The sequence below is a fragment of the Aythya marila genome (genome assembly GCF_965140915.1).
Source record: "Aythya marila genome assembly, chromosome: Z".
NCBI lineage: Eukaryota > Metazoa > Chordata > Aves > Anseriformes > Anatidae > Aythya > Aythya marila.
This window is the reverse complement of record NC_139080.1, coordinates 24,060,393-24,076,889: the sequence shown is the minus strand read 5'-3', so window position 1 is coordinate 24,076,889 and position 16,497 is coordinate 24,060,393. Positions and strand designations below refer to the sequence as shown.

The 16,497-nt window shown below is 46.0% G+C and overlaps 2 protein-coding genes across 2 annotated transcripts in view; both read right to left on the bottom strand.

Moving 5' to 3' along the window:
• CDK7 (cyclin dependent kinase 7) overlaps window positions 1-6,013 on the bottom strand; it is a 34,534-nt gene extending 28,521 nt beyond the window's left edge. The window contains exons 1-3 of the mRNA XM_082782501.1: window positions 5,662-6,013; window positions 5,349-5,412; window positions 2,392-2,588 (exon numbers count right to left, since the gene is read on the bottom strand). Coding sequence (XP_082638627.1) covers window positions 2,392-2,588; window positions 5,349-5,412; window positions 5,662-6,003 — 603 coding nt within the window. The 5' untranslated portion in view covers window positions 6,004-6,013. The remainder of the gene's footprint in view (window positions 1-2,391; window positions 2,589-5,348; window positions 5,413-5,661) is intronic.
• A 460-nt stretch (window positions 6,014-6,473) lies between these two features.
• On the bottom strand, window positions 6,474-13,134 carry CENPH (centromere protein H). Its single transcript, XM_082782502.1, has 9 exons — window positions 13,025-13,134; window positions 12,879-12,934; window positions 12,543-12,591; window positions 11,292-11,366; window positions 10,549-10,605; window positions 9,332-9,395; window positions 9,015-9,066; window positions 7,673-7,833; window positions 6,474-6,610 (listed from the first exon to the last, which is right to left on the bottom strand). The coding sequence occupies exons 1-9, from the start codon at window positions 13,105-13,107 to the stop codon at window positions 6,512-6,514; spliced, it is 696 nt and encodes a 231-aa protein (XP_082638628.1). The 5' UTR covers window positions 13,108-13,134; the 3' UTR covers window positions 6,474-6,511.
• Window positions 13,135-16,497: the final 3,363 nt, after the last annotated feature.

The following is a 16,497-nucleotide window of genomic DNA, read 5'->3' as shown; positions in this document are numbered from 1 at the left end:
CCTGTAACCGTCACCGCCCCCTTGTAACCGTCACCGCCCCCCTGTAACCGTCACCGCCCCCTGTAACCGTCACCGCCCCCTTGTAACCGTCACCGCCCCCTTGTAACCGTCACCGCCCACCTGTAACCGTCACCGCCCCCCTGTAACCGTCACCGCCCCCTTGTAACCGTCACCGCCCCCCTGTAACCGTCACCGCCCCCCTGTAACCGTCACCGCCCCCCTGTAACCGTCACCGCCCACCTGTAACCGTCACCACCCCCTGTAACCGTCACCGCCCCCTGTAACTGTCACCGCCCCCCTGTAACCGTCACCGCCCCCTTGTAACCGTCACCGCCCCCCTGTAACCGTCACCGCCCCCTGTAACTGTCACCGCCCCCCTGTAACCGTCACCGCCCCCCCCGTAACCGTCACCGCCCCCCTTTAACCGTCACCGCCCCCCTGTAACCGTCACCGCCCCCCCCGTAACCGTCACCGCCCCCCCCTGTAACTGTCACCGCCCCCCTGTAACCGTCACCGCCCCCTTGTAACCGTCACCGCCCCCCTGTAACCGTCACCGCCCCCTGTAACCGTCACCGCCCCCTTGTAACCGTCACCGCCCCCCTGTAACCGTCACCGCCCCCTTGTAACCGTCACCGCCCCCCTGTAACCGTCACCGCCCCCTGTAACTGTCACCGCCCCCCTGTAACCGTCACCGCCCCCCCCGTAACCGTCACCGCCCCCCCTTTAACCGTCACCGCCCCGCTGAGGGGTCCCGTGAAGAAGCAGGCAGTGGCGCCGCGTGGTAGAACGGCTAATTAGAAAAAATATTTTAATGGTGTGCCGCTGCTCGTTAGCCATCGACGGGGGAGGTGTGAGGGGGGGTCATGCCTGCCCTCCCGCCCCTCGCGGCGGGGTTCTGCTGAAGCTAGCCGTGTGCGGCCGTCTGTAACGCTAAGGGGACGATGCCTTGGCGGTGAACACGAGGCTTCGTCCTCCCGCAGCGGGGACAAGCTCGTCTTCCAGCCTTATTCCGGACCTCCACGCTGCAAGAGAAAAGAAAGGGGACAGGCTAAGCACACACCACCACACCCAGGGGAGATACAAGCTTTTTCCTCACGCAGCCCAACCAACGAGATTTCTGCTCTAAACTTCTTATTTAGACTTTGATTTCTAACCCATAAAAGAATGGGCATGAAATAAAGCACCATCATTTATCTATCAGCAACAGCCCAATTTTCAGTTGAGGCACATCAAAAAAGAAAAAATCCTGCAGCCCATACCTACGGCTGCAGTTCTCCCCGTCTGAAGAAACCTGGCCCTTACTCGCTTTACAAAAGGTCTGAGAGACACAGCAGCGCTGAACAGAAGTTTGAAGGTTATTTCCACTGCTCAAATTCCAAAGTGCAAAGGAAAAAAAAAAGGCCCAGGTCAGCAATTACGACCTTTGTGAGAAATTCAAGAAGCGCTTGGACAAGGTGCTACGAGACATGATTTAGTAGCTTAGTGATAGGAGGACGGTTGGACTAGATGATCCTGTAGGTCCTTTCCAACCTTGTGTTTCTATGATTCTATGAAATCAGAAATGCATTAATGTGCCGACACAATTATTTTACGATGTATCTCACCATTAAAAAAATATGCTGGAGGTGAAGAAGTGTATAACTGTGGAAAATAATTCACAAGCTCCTAATTATAATGCCCTACCCATATGCTTGCAGAACAATATATATGTGGTCACACTTTAGGTGTCCTTATCATTTAACAATGCTATGTAAGTGTCTTTTCATTTCCAGCTTTCACCTCTCTCTACAATTCTTCAATTCTGTGCATTCTTCCCTTTTAAGTAACAATGTTTACAGTTCAAAATTGTTATGAAGGGACGTCTCTCTTACCTTTCCCATATAATACTGTAACTGCAGATATTTCAGGAAATATTTACACTGAACTTAATAAAATGTTCCCAAAAGTTGAAATACAAAAGTTAACTTACTATTAAATAACTCATAAAAACTAGTTTGAAAAATGTTTTGGACTTCTGTCACCTGGCAATAGCTTCCACTGGCCCGTGTGTAGACTCCAGTCGTCACATCCAACACATCGAAATTACACATTAAGCAGCTGTTACAGAACAGGTAGCGATAATGGTTGATGTAGGCTGTACCTATCACTAGCTCTCCATGTGTGCTCCAAGTCTGTATCTCCCTGTGACACCACGAGCTGCTGATTTGTAAAAGCTGGGTACCCTGTGTACCAAGGATTTGTCATTTGGGTACTGTGCTTCGGACCTGTGAGAGCTCTGAGTACACACTTACCAAGAACCGCAAAGTACTACCGTATTTCTACAGGTCCTTCAAAGTTTCAAATTAAGATAAATGCTGTGTAAACAGAGAACACACAATCATTGAAACTTACTTGAATATATTCAATCTCTTCATCTGACATAAGTTTCCTTCTGTATTTCTGAGGGAAGGTTCTCGCTAATTCCGAAGTGTCTGGTGTACCTTGTACCCTACTAACAGGTGAAATACTTTGAAAGGCTGGTGCTCTGCCTCCGACAGACTCCTGTGCTTTTGAAGCATGGGGCACACTTGCTTGTAGAGATTCCTGTACTGAAACCCAGATTGCAAAACCGTTTACAGAAATACAACAAGACTGTAAAATTAATTAGATGAGCAGACAGTAAAAAGTTACTAGTTATTGAGAATTAACATTCTTCCTTATAACAAACATTAAAAGAATTAAGACACTGCTTCTCGCAACTTGTTCTAATTGCTGTTTAATATATGAAGAGCACAGTATCAAGGGCACATTTATCTGAAATTGAAAGAATACACATTCGAATGGCAGAAATGTTCATGTGGAAACAGATCTCCACGTGATATATCCTAACAAAGGCTTTCCTTCGCTGGAAGCTTTCCTTGCAGCAGGAAGTACCATCAATGTGCGTGTGGGGAGGCTTATGCAGAAAGATAACTAAGATGAAGAACTAAGGCCCACTGAGATGATGCTTTCTGTTTTCTGCAACTGTAAAGACAGACTGGTGAAAAAGAGACAGAGGCTTACAGAAGGATGAAGCTCATGATGCACAATGTCAAACCCATTTTTAACATTGTGCCAAATGAACACCACTATTGGGCATCAGCAGTCAAACTGTTAATGAAATGCAGATCAAGTACTGCATGAAATACTTCAGAGAAGAGGGCTCGAGGAATTCATGTTAGGGAAGCTGCCTTCAGTTTGAGGATAGGAAAAGAGACGACAGAAAGGCAGTGCTATCAACGTCAGCCTGCTGGACCTTAGGTCTGTCCCTCCATGGTGGATCTGACAATGGAAATGCACAGTTACCACAGCAGGGAGGACTGCGTCTCATCGCAGTATGTTTCCTTCGGAAGCACTCAGGCCTGGTTAAAAAACCTGGTAAAGCAGACTGCTCCTGAAGGAAGTCCTTCCCGGTGTCCCTGGAAAATGAGCAAGATAAACACAACTTCAAGCGGCTGGGACAGGCGGACTAAGGATTTGTAAAATAAGCAGTGTCAAGACTGAGCAGACCTGGATGTGTTAAAATGCCATGGTATTGCCTGCCTCTCTCCCCGCTGCCTCCACCAAGATCAGTAGTGACAAAGGAGAGGAGCCATGGCGAGTCTGAGTTGATTGGCAGGGCAGGGATGTCAAACAGCTGCAAAAAAGTCATCAAACCACTGTTGGTAAAAAAAACACCATGGACGGGCACACTCAGGAGTTCTCGGTCAGAAGACTGAAAGCTGCAAATTGATCAGGTGCTTTGGCAAGGCAGGTCCTGAACAGAGCAAGGAGGGAGAGAGCTTATTGAAAGGAACATAATCTGAACATAATCTGAACACGCCATGAAGATGAAATTCTAAAATTTAAGATCAGGAGGCAAAAGAGGCAGAAGACGAAAACAGAAGAAAGCTGTTTCTGACAACTCAGAGCTGATAATTCTGGCCAGTAACGCCTACAAAGTATTTTTGTTTCAAGAAATAAAATTCCTCATGAGAAATAGCTTCTCCGAGTTTGTCTTATACGCCACAAAAACATTTAGAGATTTGCCCGAGAGCTTCCTCTATCGTACAATTTTGATTCTGACACGTAGCTGGAACTGAAGCACTGGCCAATTAAAAACACCAGAAATCGGGACTCGGAAGCACTAGACCTAAATTGCTCTAGCGCAGATACAGTCTCTCCTATAGTTTTCCCTGCCCTGTTTGACAACGTGTTGCAATAGTAATACCATAAAAGAATTTGGCTGGCCTTTCCAGCGCCCATGGCTCTAAAAGTGTATCCTTGATCTGCAGAGCTCCGCGTGGCCATGCGCGAGCAGCAGCCTGGTGCGGTGAGTGAAGGCAGTCACTGCCACAACCTTCAAGCAGAGAGGGGCCGGCTGCAATTTGCTGTCAAGGCGACAGAACACGATTCTGGTAGAAAGGTCTAGAGGACTCGAACGCTACCGTGACAAAGTTCTTCTGGCACAGAGATAGAGAGGAACAGAACACATTTTTTAAGAATGCAATTCACTGGCATGAGAGATGGTGCAGCCCGCTGAGCTGGGTGCAGCATAGAGTTCTGGCAAAGTTATCCCCAAATACGGCTCCTGAGGACTTCACGGATACATCAGAAGTGGCACTGATGTACGCTGTAGATACTTTGAAATGTCAGTGGATAAATGAAGCAGCTAAATCTCTGGCAAATATACGGTGCAGTTACTGGTGTGTTAAGGTGCTTCCAACCGTTCTTTACCGAATAATCACCCTTCAGACGGTGTTACAGGATTAAGTGTGTAAAGTTTGAAGGTGGCAGTCTCTGAAATTTAAAATCCGTATGTTTTTAGCCACCGTAAACATTTGAATAGCAGGAAAAAAAATAAAAAGAAGAATCTTCAGATGTCTGAATTAACTATCTGTTTCAAGGAGATAGGCCTGGCCTTGAGAAATTTTGACACCAGTACTAGAAAAAAAGACATCGGAGGTAACAAACTAAAAAAAGAATGAGAACAGCCACCGTTTCTGAACAAATGAGGACAATGTAACTGCGCTTCTAAGGCACCTGCTGTTTTCGTTTCAAACGCTTTATTGACTCATGCGAAAAGCAACACACAGGTTATGTAACTTTGATGTGTCAACGTAACAGTAGCAGGGACCCTGTAAACATCAGCGAAGCTATGGGTGTAAAAATCGGTGTCAAAGACGGCCACGAAAGCACGGCTTTTAGCCAGCCCTGCTTATCGCAGCGGCCGAGGGCTGCGCCAGGCGCTCCCTTCGCACCGACACCGCTGCCGCGGAGCCCTCGCCCCGCAGCAGGGGGGTCCCCGCGGGCACGGGGCCGCCGCTCGCCGCGTGGGGGCAGACACTTACTTTTAGGCCTGGGACCGCTCCTCCTGTCCGGGAACTTAATGAGGGGCGTGTGCGGCTTCACCACCTGCGGGGGGACACGGCAGCGCCGCCCGTCAGCAGCGGCCCCGCGCACCCCCCGCGGACCCCCGGGGCCCGGCCCCACCTCCGGGCGCCCCCTCCCCTCGCCAAGGACACGGCCCCCGGGCGGCGCCCCGAGCCCCGGCCGCCCCCGAGCCCCGCCGGCCCCGCGCTGGGGGGGGGTTGAGGGGGTCCCGCGCCGCGCCCCGGCCCCGCCGCCCCCACCGCCCCCCCCTCCCGGGGCCGCCGCCGCTACCTGCACGGCGCGGGCGGCCGCCGCCATCTTGCTGCCCATGGTCACCCCCTGCCCGCGGCTGGGCGGGGCTTCCCGCAACGGAGGCGTAGCCTCCCGCAACGGGGGCGTGGCCAGGGGCGCGCCGGCGGGAGAGGCCCGGCCCCCGGGTGCTGGCAGCGCGCCCCGCGCTGCTCGTGCGAGACAAAGCGGCCCGTTCTTCGTTTTATTTCTCGGCCAGCGTAGCAGTGTATTAAAAACGCGATTGTTGGCGTCTAAAGGCTGCGGGAGCTTCCTGCTAGGTGCAGCGCGGACAGCTCGCTTCTCTTCCTGCACCCCATAGCACAGCCGCACAGTTAAAAGCATAAACGTTTCTAGGCGTAAAATTCTACAATAACTAAACAACAACGACAACAAAAAAGCCCCCAGACAAATACTTTCCTAATCAAGTTTTACAATTTGAGCTTTCTACTGGGACACTGCAGGGTCCTGTGGAATACAGAATACAGAAACAGGAGGAAGGCGGAGCAGAAAAGCAGTGGCAGCGCCCTGGTGTAATACCTTCTACGTACAAGCTTGTCGTGTGTAGGTTATATAAATTGATACTCTTTCTTGTCTTATTGCTGAATTTCAGGAGGAAAGGAGTTCTTGACTTCAAACTGCTATAAAGTAGCCCTTCACAGGTTCATCAGCTACATTACTTGTTGCAATGACTGTTCTTTACCAGGAATTAAAAATTCACCTCAGTGATTTGCATGGCCATATTCTGAGTCTAGAGAGAACTTCCAGAAAGGCCAAAATTCATAAAACTGAGCTTCTATGATGCATTGAATATTGATTATATGTTGATTATGTACACTTTAAATATGAAAGGTCATCTTCCTGACTCAGAGACGTTTTTTTCAAGCTGTAGAACAATAGCCTTCAAAGATGGATCTTCTGCCCAGTTAACCTGGCTTCCAATGATGATGCTCTACAAGACAGAAAGACTAGTGGTTAAAAAACAAAAGCTCTTAAAAAGGATCAAAATTTCTGTTGGTCTTGTTTAAAGTTTGGAAGCCCTTGAAATTCACAGCAGTGTTTGAAATGGACAGGATTTAGGAAGAGAGGAGAAAATGATTGTTTGTAACATTCTCACTCTGCCATTCTAGATTGAAAATGGGAATTTTTAATTTAACCAAAAAAGAATTGTTTTACCTATTCTTCAGAAGACCTCAGGAGTACAAAAACAGAATTCTGGGAATCTAATCTAAAACCCACTAAAATGTTTAATTTCCTATTCTCGATTTGAGATGAAACCATAATATGTTTCAAACTAGTAGCAGACATAGCATGCAACAGAAAGAACATGTGGCTCTTCTTCTGTTCTTGGTACTCCACTGGTCATGCAAATTCACAGAATGGTTATATCCATTTTTCTACCTTTTTTTTTTTTTTGGTATTTCTATCAAATATATTCTTCCCCAGTCTTTTTTTTTTTTTTTTTAAATAAACTATGTGCATTTTTCACTGGTATTTCACAGGTCAGGACAAGCCACACTGCAAGAGGCAGAGCAGGGGGTGGCAGCAGAGGGCACATGACCTCTAGTGGCACCCCTCTGAGCACAGGATGCTGCAGGAGACCCACCTCCCACACTAATCCCACCAGTATCATCGGATTAAGGCCTATTTATTTGTCCTAGGGAACTGGTTTGGGGAGATGTAGGTGTGACCATCAGTGTAAAGAATTATAGCCACTGCCATGATAGACACATTTCTGGAAAATGCATTACCTTTGTACCTTTAAGGGACCAAAGAAATAAAGACAGATCAATAGCATGTTTCTAAACTCTGGAAATAATAACTCCAAACAAGTTTTATAGTTTTAGTCCTGAAAATAATAAAGATTTCCTTTCATACTGCAGTTTTTCCATTACTACTGTTACTTAAAGAGTTTAGAAAACATGACTTTGTTTGAAGTCACATTCACTACACAGTATATTATTCTGCTTGTAATGCAGAACTGCCAATCTGCTTATGAAAGCTATGAAATTACCTGGAATACATTTTGAATTACTGTAGTCATCGCTCTTTCAGTTTGTAGGTTTTTACGTATTTTCTCCAGCATTTCATTCACTTCCTTACTCCCTAGTTCCTTTATTTTTTTCATCATGAGATGAATTTTCTGTAGTTTGTCTTCTTCAGCCTGTCTTAGAACTGTTCCATTATTAGTAAAACAAAGCATTAAGAAGTAGTTCAGTGAGCAGAAGACCTAAACAGATATTTTTTTTTCTTACAGACATCTAAGGCATTTCTATTGCAATAGCTCAAACTTCTCCCTCCCTCCACTTCCTCCAACAGACCTAACAACATACCTTTTACACAAGACACAAGTACTGCAGTACCTGGTATCAGTACACACCAACTGGTTCCTTGGCTGCTAACAAAACCAAAAGTCCTCTGAATAAGGTCTGCATTTCCTTCAGACATAGACCCTAATTTAAATACCTGTCCTATGCCCCATCTTTAGTTGTCATGGCATTTATAGTTGGAGATGTTTAAAATCATATTGGATTGAAAACAAATTCAAAAGTCATAGAAGGGATACATGGACAACACCAGTGAGTATTGCCAGGTTTTGGACGATACCAGGCTAAAAGCAAGACTGAAAGACACCGTGAAGGGAGATTTCATACATGGTCAGAATGCTGCTGTTCCTGATACAGCATTCCTTAACTGAAGGAGGGTGTTAGGGTGCTCATTTTTTTTTACTGTGAAAAGACATACTTCATTGTGTCTATTACTCTCAACATACATACCAATTTCTACGCATGAAACAAGCAATTGAATTAATAATTGTTAGAACTGCTGTCAAACCTCGTTGTATGACGTTAAGAACAAACTTTTAGTGCTATTCAAAAAAATTATTTACCTTACTAAGTTCTGAAATGCGATTTCAAATGTAAATTTGACCCCCTGTAATAAGCGTTCTGAATACCAAGTTACATATCACTACACAAGCTCTTTGTAAGTAAGTACCCTCTTGTTCAACAAACATTTCACAAAAGTGCAGTTTGAGAAAAAAAAGAATCCTTTCAGTTTTGCAGAACTGATTTAAATTACTAAATGAAGTGTAGGTTGCTGGGAAGCTTATAATAAATAACGAAAGACCATCACTCTTCTTGTTTTTTAGCAGATATGGAACCAGAGATACAAGAATACGACTGATACGTTCTATCAGTCTCATCATCATGTAGACACCACACCAGCTCATTTTTATAGCACCTAGTAAAACTGTTTTCATAAGTTTTATAACTGCATTAAGAATTTTGTAGTCACTTAATAATGCTACAAGAAGCACTTTAAAATATGAACAGTATATTCAAATATGCACTTACTGAGTCTTTTCCTTCTAAGGGCATTCATTTTGTCTTCAATGTCACGTGTTTCCTGAAAGAAAAACGTATTTCGTAGACTCTCATTTCAAATAAATACTGATGATGCTAATTCAGTCCACAAAAGCAGCTAAGGGCAGTTCTTGCAGACTTGCTTGCATACTCACTTGAAGCAGCAACTTCAGTAATTTTAACACTGCTAGCAACTATGCCCTTTGAGCCATATACTTACTTTCAAATGACTTGTGCATTCCTGTTACTTTCAATTACCTTTACAGCAAGCGTGCACAACTGCAGCAAAAGGTACAAATGGCACTTACTTTTTGAAATTCAATTATTGCCTGGCTGAGCTCTACTGTGTTCAGTACGGTATCCACAATCAGTCTAAGGAAGAAAGAGAAGTTGCATTTAGACCATTAATATGTGTTGACAGCATGAACACTTTAATCCAAGTTATTTAGATTAAACAAAAAATGCTCGTTTATCTTAACAGGAAAACAGATAAATACACATCTAGCATGCTTCTAGTTGTAGGCGCCACATAGGCTCCTTGTTTCGCTCTCAGTTTTGCTAAAACATCAGTTAAGTTTAATTTTTCAAATCATAGAGCTAGTGGTTAGAGCTCCTGAATTCTGGGCTGTAACAGGGACATCATGGAAACACATTGCTTTCAGCTGTATTTTCAACAGAAATGCAATTTCTCATACGACACTTCATATGCATATATCAATTAACAGCGGGCAAGAAGTTAAAACTGATTTTAAGCACATTTGAAATCTTCGGTTCTGTTTGACAGGCATTAAGCTTCTACATAATTATTTAATGAAGGCAGCAAAGCTGAAGCAAGGCTCCATTACCAGCTTGCAGTATGCACTCAGCTATTATAAATGCTGGGAATTCATATTCCTTAGAAACAAAAAACTGTTAACTACAAACAACTCTTACTGGTGCATCAAAAACTAGGAAAGCCACTTAAGCCCAGACAAAGCCAAATCCAGTCTTCACAAAGTGACTTAATACTGTCTAAACCAGGGAGAGAAGCTGCCCGAGTCCACTGCTCACAAAACATCCCCATATTCAATCAACTCTCAAATGTCAACACGAATCTAAGGACACGATCCAAAGAGGGCAAGAACTCACATAACATTCAATAAATGTTCTTGCGGCTTCATTTAAATATGGAAACACCAGTGCTGGTGGTGGGGAGTCCAGTGCATTTCACAAGCACAGCCAAAATAACAGAGCTAATGATCAAACCACATTGGTGCTTCTGGAGTTGAGCTGGTTTCTGTGAAACAAGCTTAAGCATCTCTGTAATCAAAGGCTAGTTAATTTAGAGTCCAAAGGTAAATCCACCGTGCATATAGCAGTTTTGATCATGCTGTCTCTAGCCAGAAACTGGTGGACTATATCTTTTCCAGTCAAAGCTAGACAAGAAGTTTGCTTTACAAAAGTTACCATGAAGCAAAATAGAAATGTGCCGCATTAAAGGATGGTCCTTTCTTTTCTGGCCATCCTTTCCCCCAAAACATCTTACCTTGCCTCACCATCATTTTCTGCCATTTTCTTTCGCAGGGCATCCGCAAACTGCATCCTGCATGGTATAAGAAAGACAAATAACTGATGAGAATTGATAAGAAACTGAGAACTAACTGCTGATATATACTGGAAGAGAGATTTACTAATTTCACTTATACCCACTTAACATTGGAAATACATATTTAAAAAAAATGACGACAACAACACTTATATTTAAAAGTTAAATAGTTAAAAAGTTAACACTTAAATACTGGGGCTTAATTCTCAGGACAAGAAAGGTGTTATCAAAGACCATTTGTAAGAGTGACAATGCATTTCTATCTTGACAAACATACCTCAGATGCCATCAGTCCCAGTCTGACGAAGGGAAGCTGGACAAAGGTGGGAATTCAAACAAACAGTCGTCTGTCTAGTTTAGGAGATACACAACAACTACCAACCTCAACCTCTTCACAGGAATTTGTAAAGTACCACCAACTACTTTTACTAATGTACACTGTCTGCCTTTTCTTAATTTTGCAGAACCTCTGAGGCTCACACTTGCTTCAGTTTGTGTTTTGTTGTTATTCTCTATGGTATATCCCTCTTCATTCCTATTGAAGCAATTGTATTAAATCTCTCGTGTTTGCAACACGTGCTGTATCACTCTGGAATCCTATTTTAATCATAATTATGCATTTCTGCATGCATGTGCACACATGTAAACAAACAGAAAACCTCCAAGTAGAAAGAAAAATCTACCTTTGCATGAATAATGTCTTGTTCTTGAAGGAGGTTTTTATTTTCTCCAGTTCATTTTCCAAATTTTGCATGCATCTGAAACAAAGCACGAAAGGAACAAAAACTGTAAAAGCAACCTCGTATTTTTAACTTGTTCTCTGCATGTCTGAAGGAAGAACTTTTCCTCCAAACTACAAGTCATTCAGTCGTATTCTCTCTTAATTTCCTTTGTTTTCACACAGAATCACACACAGATTCCTCTAAGTTGGAAGAGACCTCTAAGATCACTGAGTCTAACCTCTGACCTAACACCAACAAGTCCTCCACTAAACCTTATCACTAAGTTCAACACCTAAACGTCTTTTAAAGACCTCCAGGGATGGTGACTCCACCACTTCCCTAGGCAGCCCATTCCAATGCCTCACAACCCTCTCAGTAAAGAAGTTCTTCCTAATATCCAACCTAAAACACCCCTGGCGCAACTTTAGCCCGTTCCCCCTTGTCCTGTCACCAGGCACGTGGGAGAACAGGCCAACCCCCACCTCGCTACAGCCTCCTTTAATGTACCTGTAGAAGAGTTAAGGTCACCTCTGAGCCTCCTCTTCTCCAGGCTGAACAAGCCCAGCTCCCTCAGCCGCCCCTCGTAGGACTTGTTCTCCAGGCCCCTCACCAGCTTCGTCGCCCTTCTCTGGACTCGCTCAAGCACCTCCATGTCCTTCTTGTAGCGAGGGGCCCAAAACTGAACACAGTACTCGAGGTGCGGCCTCACCAGAGCTGAATACAGGGGAACAATCACTTCCCTTGCCCTGCTGGTCACACTGTTCCTGATACAAGCCAGGATGCCGTTGGCCTTCTTGGCCACCTGAGCACACTGCTGGCTCATATTCAGCCGACTATCCACCATCACTCCCAGGTCCTTCTCTGCCTGGCAGCTCTCCAACCACTCATCTCCCAGCCTGTAGCTCTGCTTGGGGTTGTTGTGCCCCAGGTGCAGGACCCGGCACTTGGCCTTGTTGAACTTCACAGAGTTGGTCTTAGCCCATCGGTGCAGCCTACCCAGATGCAGAGCCTATGCAGAGCCTTCCTACCCTTGAGCAGACTGATACACGCACCTAACTTGGTGTCATCTGCTTTTCACCACATTCTTGCGTAGTACTGATTGTTAATCCAGAGTATCTACTAAAAAGGAGTAACCAGAAGAGAGCTTCCAAGCTCAGCCCTTCAATTTATTTTACAATACATACAGAAGCTCAAAGTTAACAAATTACGTACTCCGTAGTAGCCTTTTCTTCCACGTCATGGTCAGGGCACCCTCCTTGATCTGCAAAGCAAGAACACACTAGAACAGCACAAGAGGAAGACTTTAAACACGATTTACAGAACGTAAGGGACAAAGCCATTTAATGCATCTTTTATTCTGCCTCCACACCTCACCAGCTCATCCAGCCTCAGTGAGACTACGCAGGGGAGTAGGAGGGCTGTGTAGGTGCTTGGCTGAGGGACTAAAAGCACAGCACCAGGTGGGGGTGTCAGAGGGGTCTCAGGGGGATCCCTGGAGGGTGCCAGGGGGGTGTCAGGGGCTTGAAGGGAAGGCGCTGCGTTACTCACAGGCGCGGGCTGCGGTTTGGCACTCCATCAGCTGCTGCTTCAGCTGCTCCCGCAGGCTGCAAAGGAGCCGAGCGAAGCCGTCAGCGCGCCGTCCCCGTCCCCATTCCCCGTCCCCGAGCCCCCCCGCCGCCCCGCACGGCACGCACCGGATCAGGAAGGGGATGTTCACCGTCACCTCGGGCCCGGGCTCGGGCTCGGGCTCGGGTTCGGCTCCTCCGGGCTCCGCCATGGCGCCGCCTTCGAACTGCCCGCGCGGGCCTCGCCCGCCCGCCCCGCAGCACCGCCCCCGTGCGCAAGATGGCGGCCGGGCGGGGCTCTGAGGGGAGTTGTGGGCTGGGTGGCAGGGAAGATAAAACCGTCTTTGTTAAAAGCACGAAGCACGCAACTAAAAACTAAGAGTTTATATAGACACAGCTCTGACCATTTTTTTTTTTAATTTTTTTTTTGAATTTTCACGGGGTTATAGGAATGCAACCACGGGTTTGGCTCAGTCTTCTATGACAGCAGCTGTCCAAGTGCTTACTTGCATGTTGCTCCAGGTGGCGTACTTACTCCCGATGGCCTGCAGAGACACAAGGGGGTTTACCCACACAAAGACACAAAGTTTACCCACATTATTTCATTATTCCAGCCCATCTGAGGCCTGGGGGGGAAGGGGAGGGTCAGGCCAAGCCAATTCTAGCAGCCAGATCCCAGGTTTTTCCAATTTTGGTCAGTTTGTGCCATATCACACCACCTTGGGGCAGATTTTCAGCTGCAGTAAGCAGGGCTGATCCAAGCTTGATGGCTCAGGTCACAGCCGACACAGCCCCAGAGCACCATGCGCTGACACTTAGCCAAGCACACTCCCCACCATCCCCGACAAGCTCTTGCCACATGCCCCATAGAGCCCTGGCTCATTAGAATTACGTTCTTTGCCAAGTGTGGCATGACTGGGACGAGCTCACTCTCACTGTAGGACATGTGGTACTGCAGAGTTGTCGTCTGAAGGGAAGTTATTAGACAAGCCTACTAGAACATGTTGGGCTTGAACATTTGGCCTCCTTGGTAATGGGGGAGAGCTAACAGTCACCACCCTACTTCTGTCCCCCAAGCGATGCAAAAGGCCTGCATGCACTTGTCCCGGGGTGGCCTTTTAAACTTGTGCATCCAAGTCCGTGCTTGCAGGTGCAGCATGACTTACCCACTGGCTTCCACTGGGAAGTTTCAGAGCCAAGCAGGAAGCAGCAGCTGCCATCCTGGATGGAAGGACACCGATGACGGCATAGTCCAGAATGGATAGCTCCAGCATTTACTTGGACAGAATGTGTTGTTCCACGCTCACCTGCATTGTTCAGTTGCCTTTTAGTCAAACCAGAATACTTTCTTAAACATTTTTCAAGCTGTAGGCTTGAAATTCAAATGGCTTAATCACAGAGCAATTCTGAGTTGTATTAGGCTGCTCATATGCTTTTAATAGCGGTCTAGTGACCACCTGCAGTATCAAGCATTTTAACTTTGGTTAACTAGACTCAAGTGACTAAAAGCAGGCAAACAGCTGCAATACTTTTTGGGCTCATATGGAAGTTTTGAGCCATTATAACAAGCTTCCACAGTTAAGTATTACAACTTCCAGGTACTGCATAAAGAACACTTGTTTTCAGCTTTACCTCAGCAATCTTCAAAGCTCTTCTTAAGAACAGTATAGAGAGAGGACGACCCAGATGAAAGTACAGGGCTTGCAGAACTGTCACCTCCTGTCAAATTTGCGAATTTGGGATGTCGTATACATGTCTTCAGTTTTATTGTATCCTACATTGTGTCTTATATATGAATTTTAACAAAGGCAAGTGCCAGGACCTGCACATGGGACGGGGTAACCCTGGCTATACATACAGACTGGGCGATGAGATGCTGGAGAGCAGCCCTGCAGAGAGGGATCTGGGGGTTGTAGTTGACAGCAAGCTGAATATGAGCCAGCAGTGTGCCCTGGCAGCCGGGAAGGCCAACCTTACCTTGGGGTGCATCAAGCACGGCATCGCTAGCTGGTGCAATTGGACTGTGCACTTAGTCACATGGTCTAAACTTTTGGGCAGACCTGTGTGGTGCCAGGAGTTGGACTTGATGATCCTTATGGGTCCCTTCCACCTTGGGATATTCTGTGATTCTATGATCGTACCTTATATTGTATCTTATATATCAGATTATTATATCTAGTCACAACTCTAGCATTTTCAGTTGAGGAATCACTTGTAAGTGCCTCCTGAAAATCCACAGGCGAAAATGAGTGCCATCCCCAAGCTCCCTCTATGATGACAGGCAGACTCCCTGCGTCAGCACGTTGTCCCTGTAGCTGGAACTACTATTAGTACTACCAACCTCAAGTTCTTTCAGGTACTTACAGATGTCCTTCACATACTCGCTGCATAACTCTGGGTTGCTACTATCTTTTGCATCAACATCTTCCACTTCAAGCAACGCATTAGAAGTTGCCTCGCACAGCCATTTTCTTCATGCTGATACATGCCAGTCCCTCTGTGGAAGATGAGGCTGTGGGCTCCTGCTGCAAGGAAAAGGGGGGGTGGCAGATCAGAGGGCATGGGGGCAAGCCCAGTGGCTCACGGCTGCTGCTTGAGCTCAGGTCTCTGGCGATGGTGCCAGTGATGCACTCTTCTTGGGGGCTGCCCTCAGCAGCCTCTTCCTGATTGCTGGCTTTGGCCCGGGCTGGGCAGTGGTGGTGACGGCTCTCCTGGTGATGCCCAGCAGCCTGCCACAAGCTGTCAGCGGCTTTTTGGGGGTAGCTGGCAGTGGGGGCTCAGTGACGCGGTTGCTGATGTCCTGCAGGACAGTGTGGGGCAGAGGAGTGCCCAGCAGAGCAAAGGGAACGTGAACCGGCAGGCCTGGGAGGTGCTGCAGAGAAACAGCCCCAAATCATCACCTCCGGGCAGTGGTCCAGGGAGGTAAATCCCCTCCTGTAATTAGCTCAGCTACATTTAATCACCGTGTAACACAGAACTGCTGTGAACAGACGAAGCTGAGATCCAGAGGCCTCACACACCCAAAACAGTGCAGGCAGTGCAGATGCCCCCTCCCCAGCGAAATAAATCAACCTTTCCCAAATAAATACAAGCACATCCTCAAACTCCCTACCTGAAAGCAGCTCCTGCACTGACAGCTCAAGGTGGGGGCTACAATGACACACTATTACAGGCTTTTAAAAAGTATGTTTCCATCTCAGTTAAACTGTTAATAAGAAAAGATGCAAAAGTGGATTTCTCTTCTTAAAAAAGGTAATTTGATACAAATTTAAAATGGTAACAACTATTTGCTCTGACTCAGTGAAATTAAGTTTAGAAATCAGCGTTAAAAGAAGAGACAAAACATAAAAACTGTATATTTATTTCCTAACGAACTCTGCAAAAACTTGACTTTGTGTTCAGCTTAGTTTTTTACCCCCCATAATAAATACATGAATATTTTTTATTCAGTCTTCCAACTGTTTTTGGAAGAAAAATAATTTTAAGCTGATTTTGTTTATATTCCAATGTAAACTATTTCCATTTCCCCCGCTAACAAATTTACAATCATGATGTACCATACTTAAGAGAAAGTACAGAATATATCCATGCTCATCCACAAG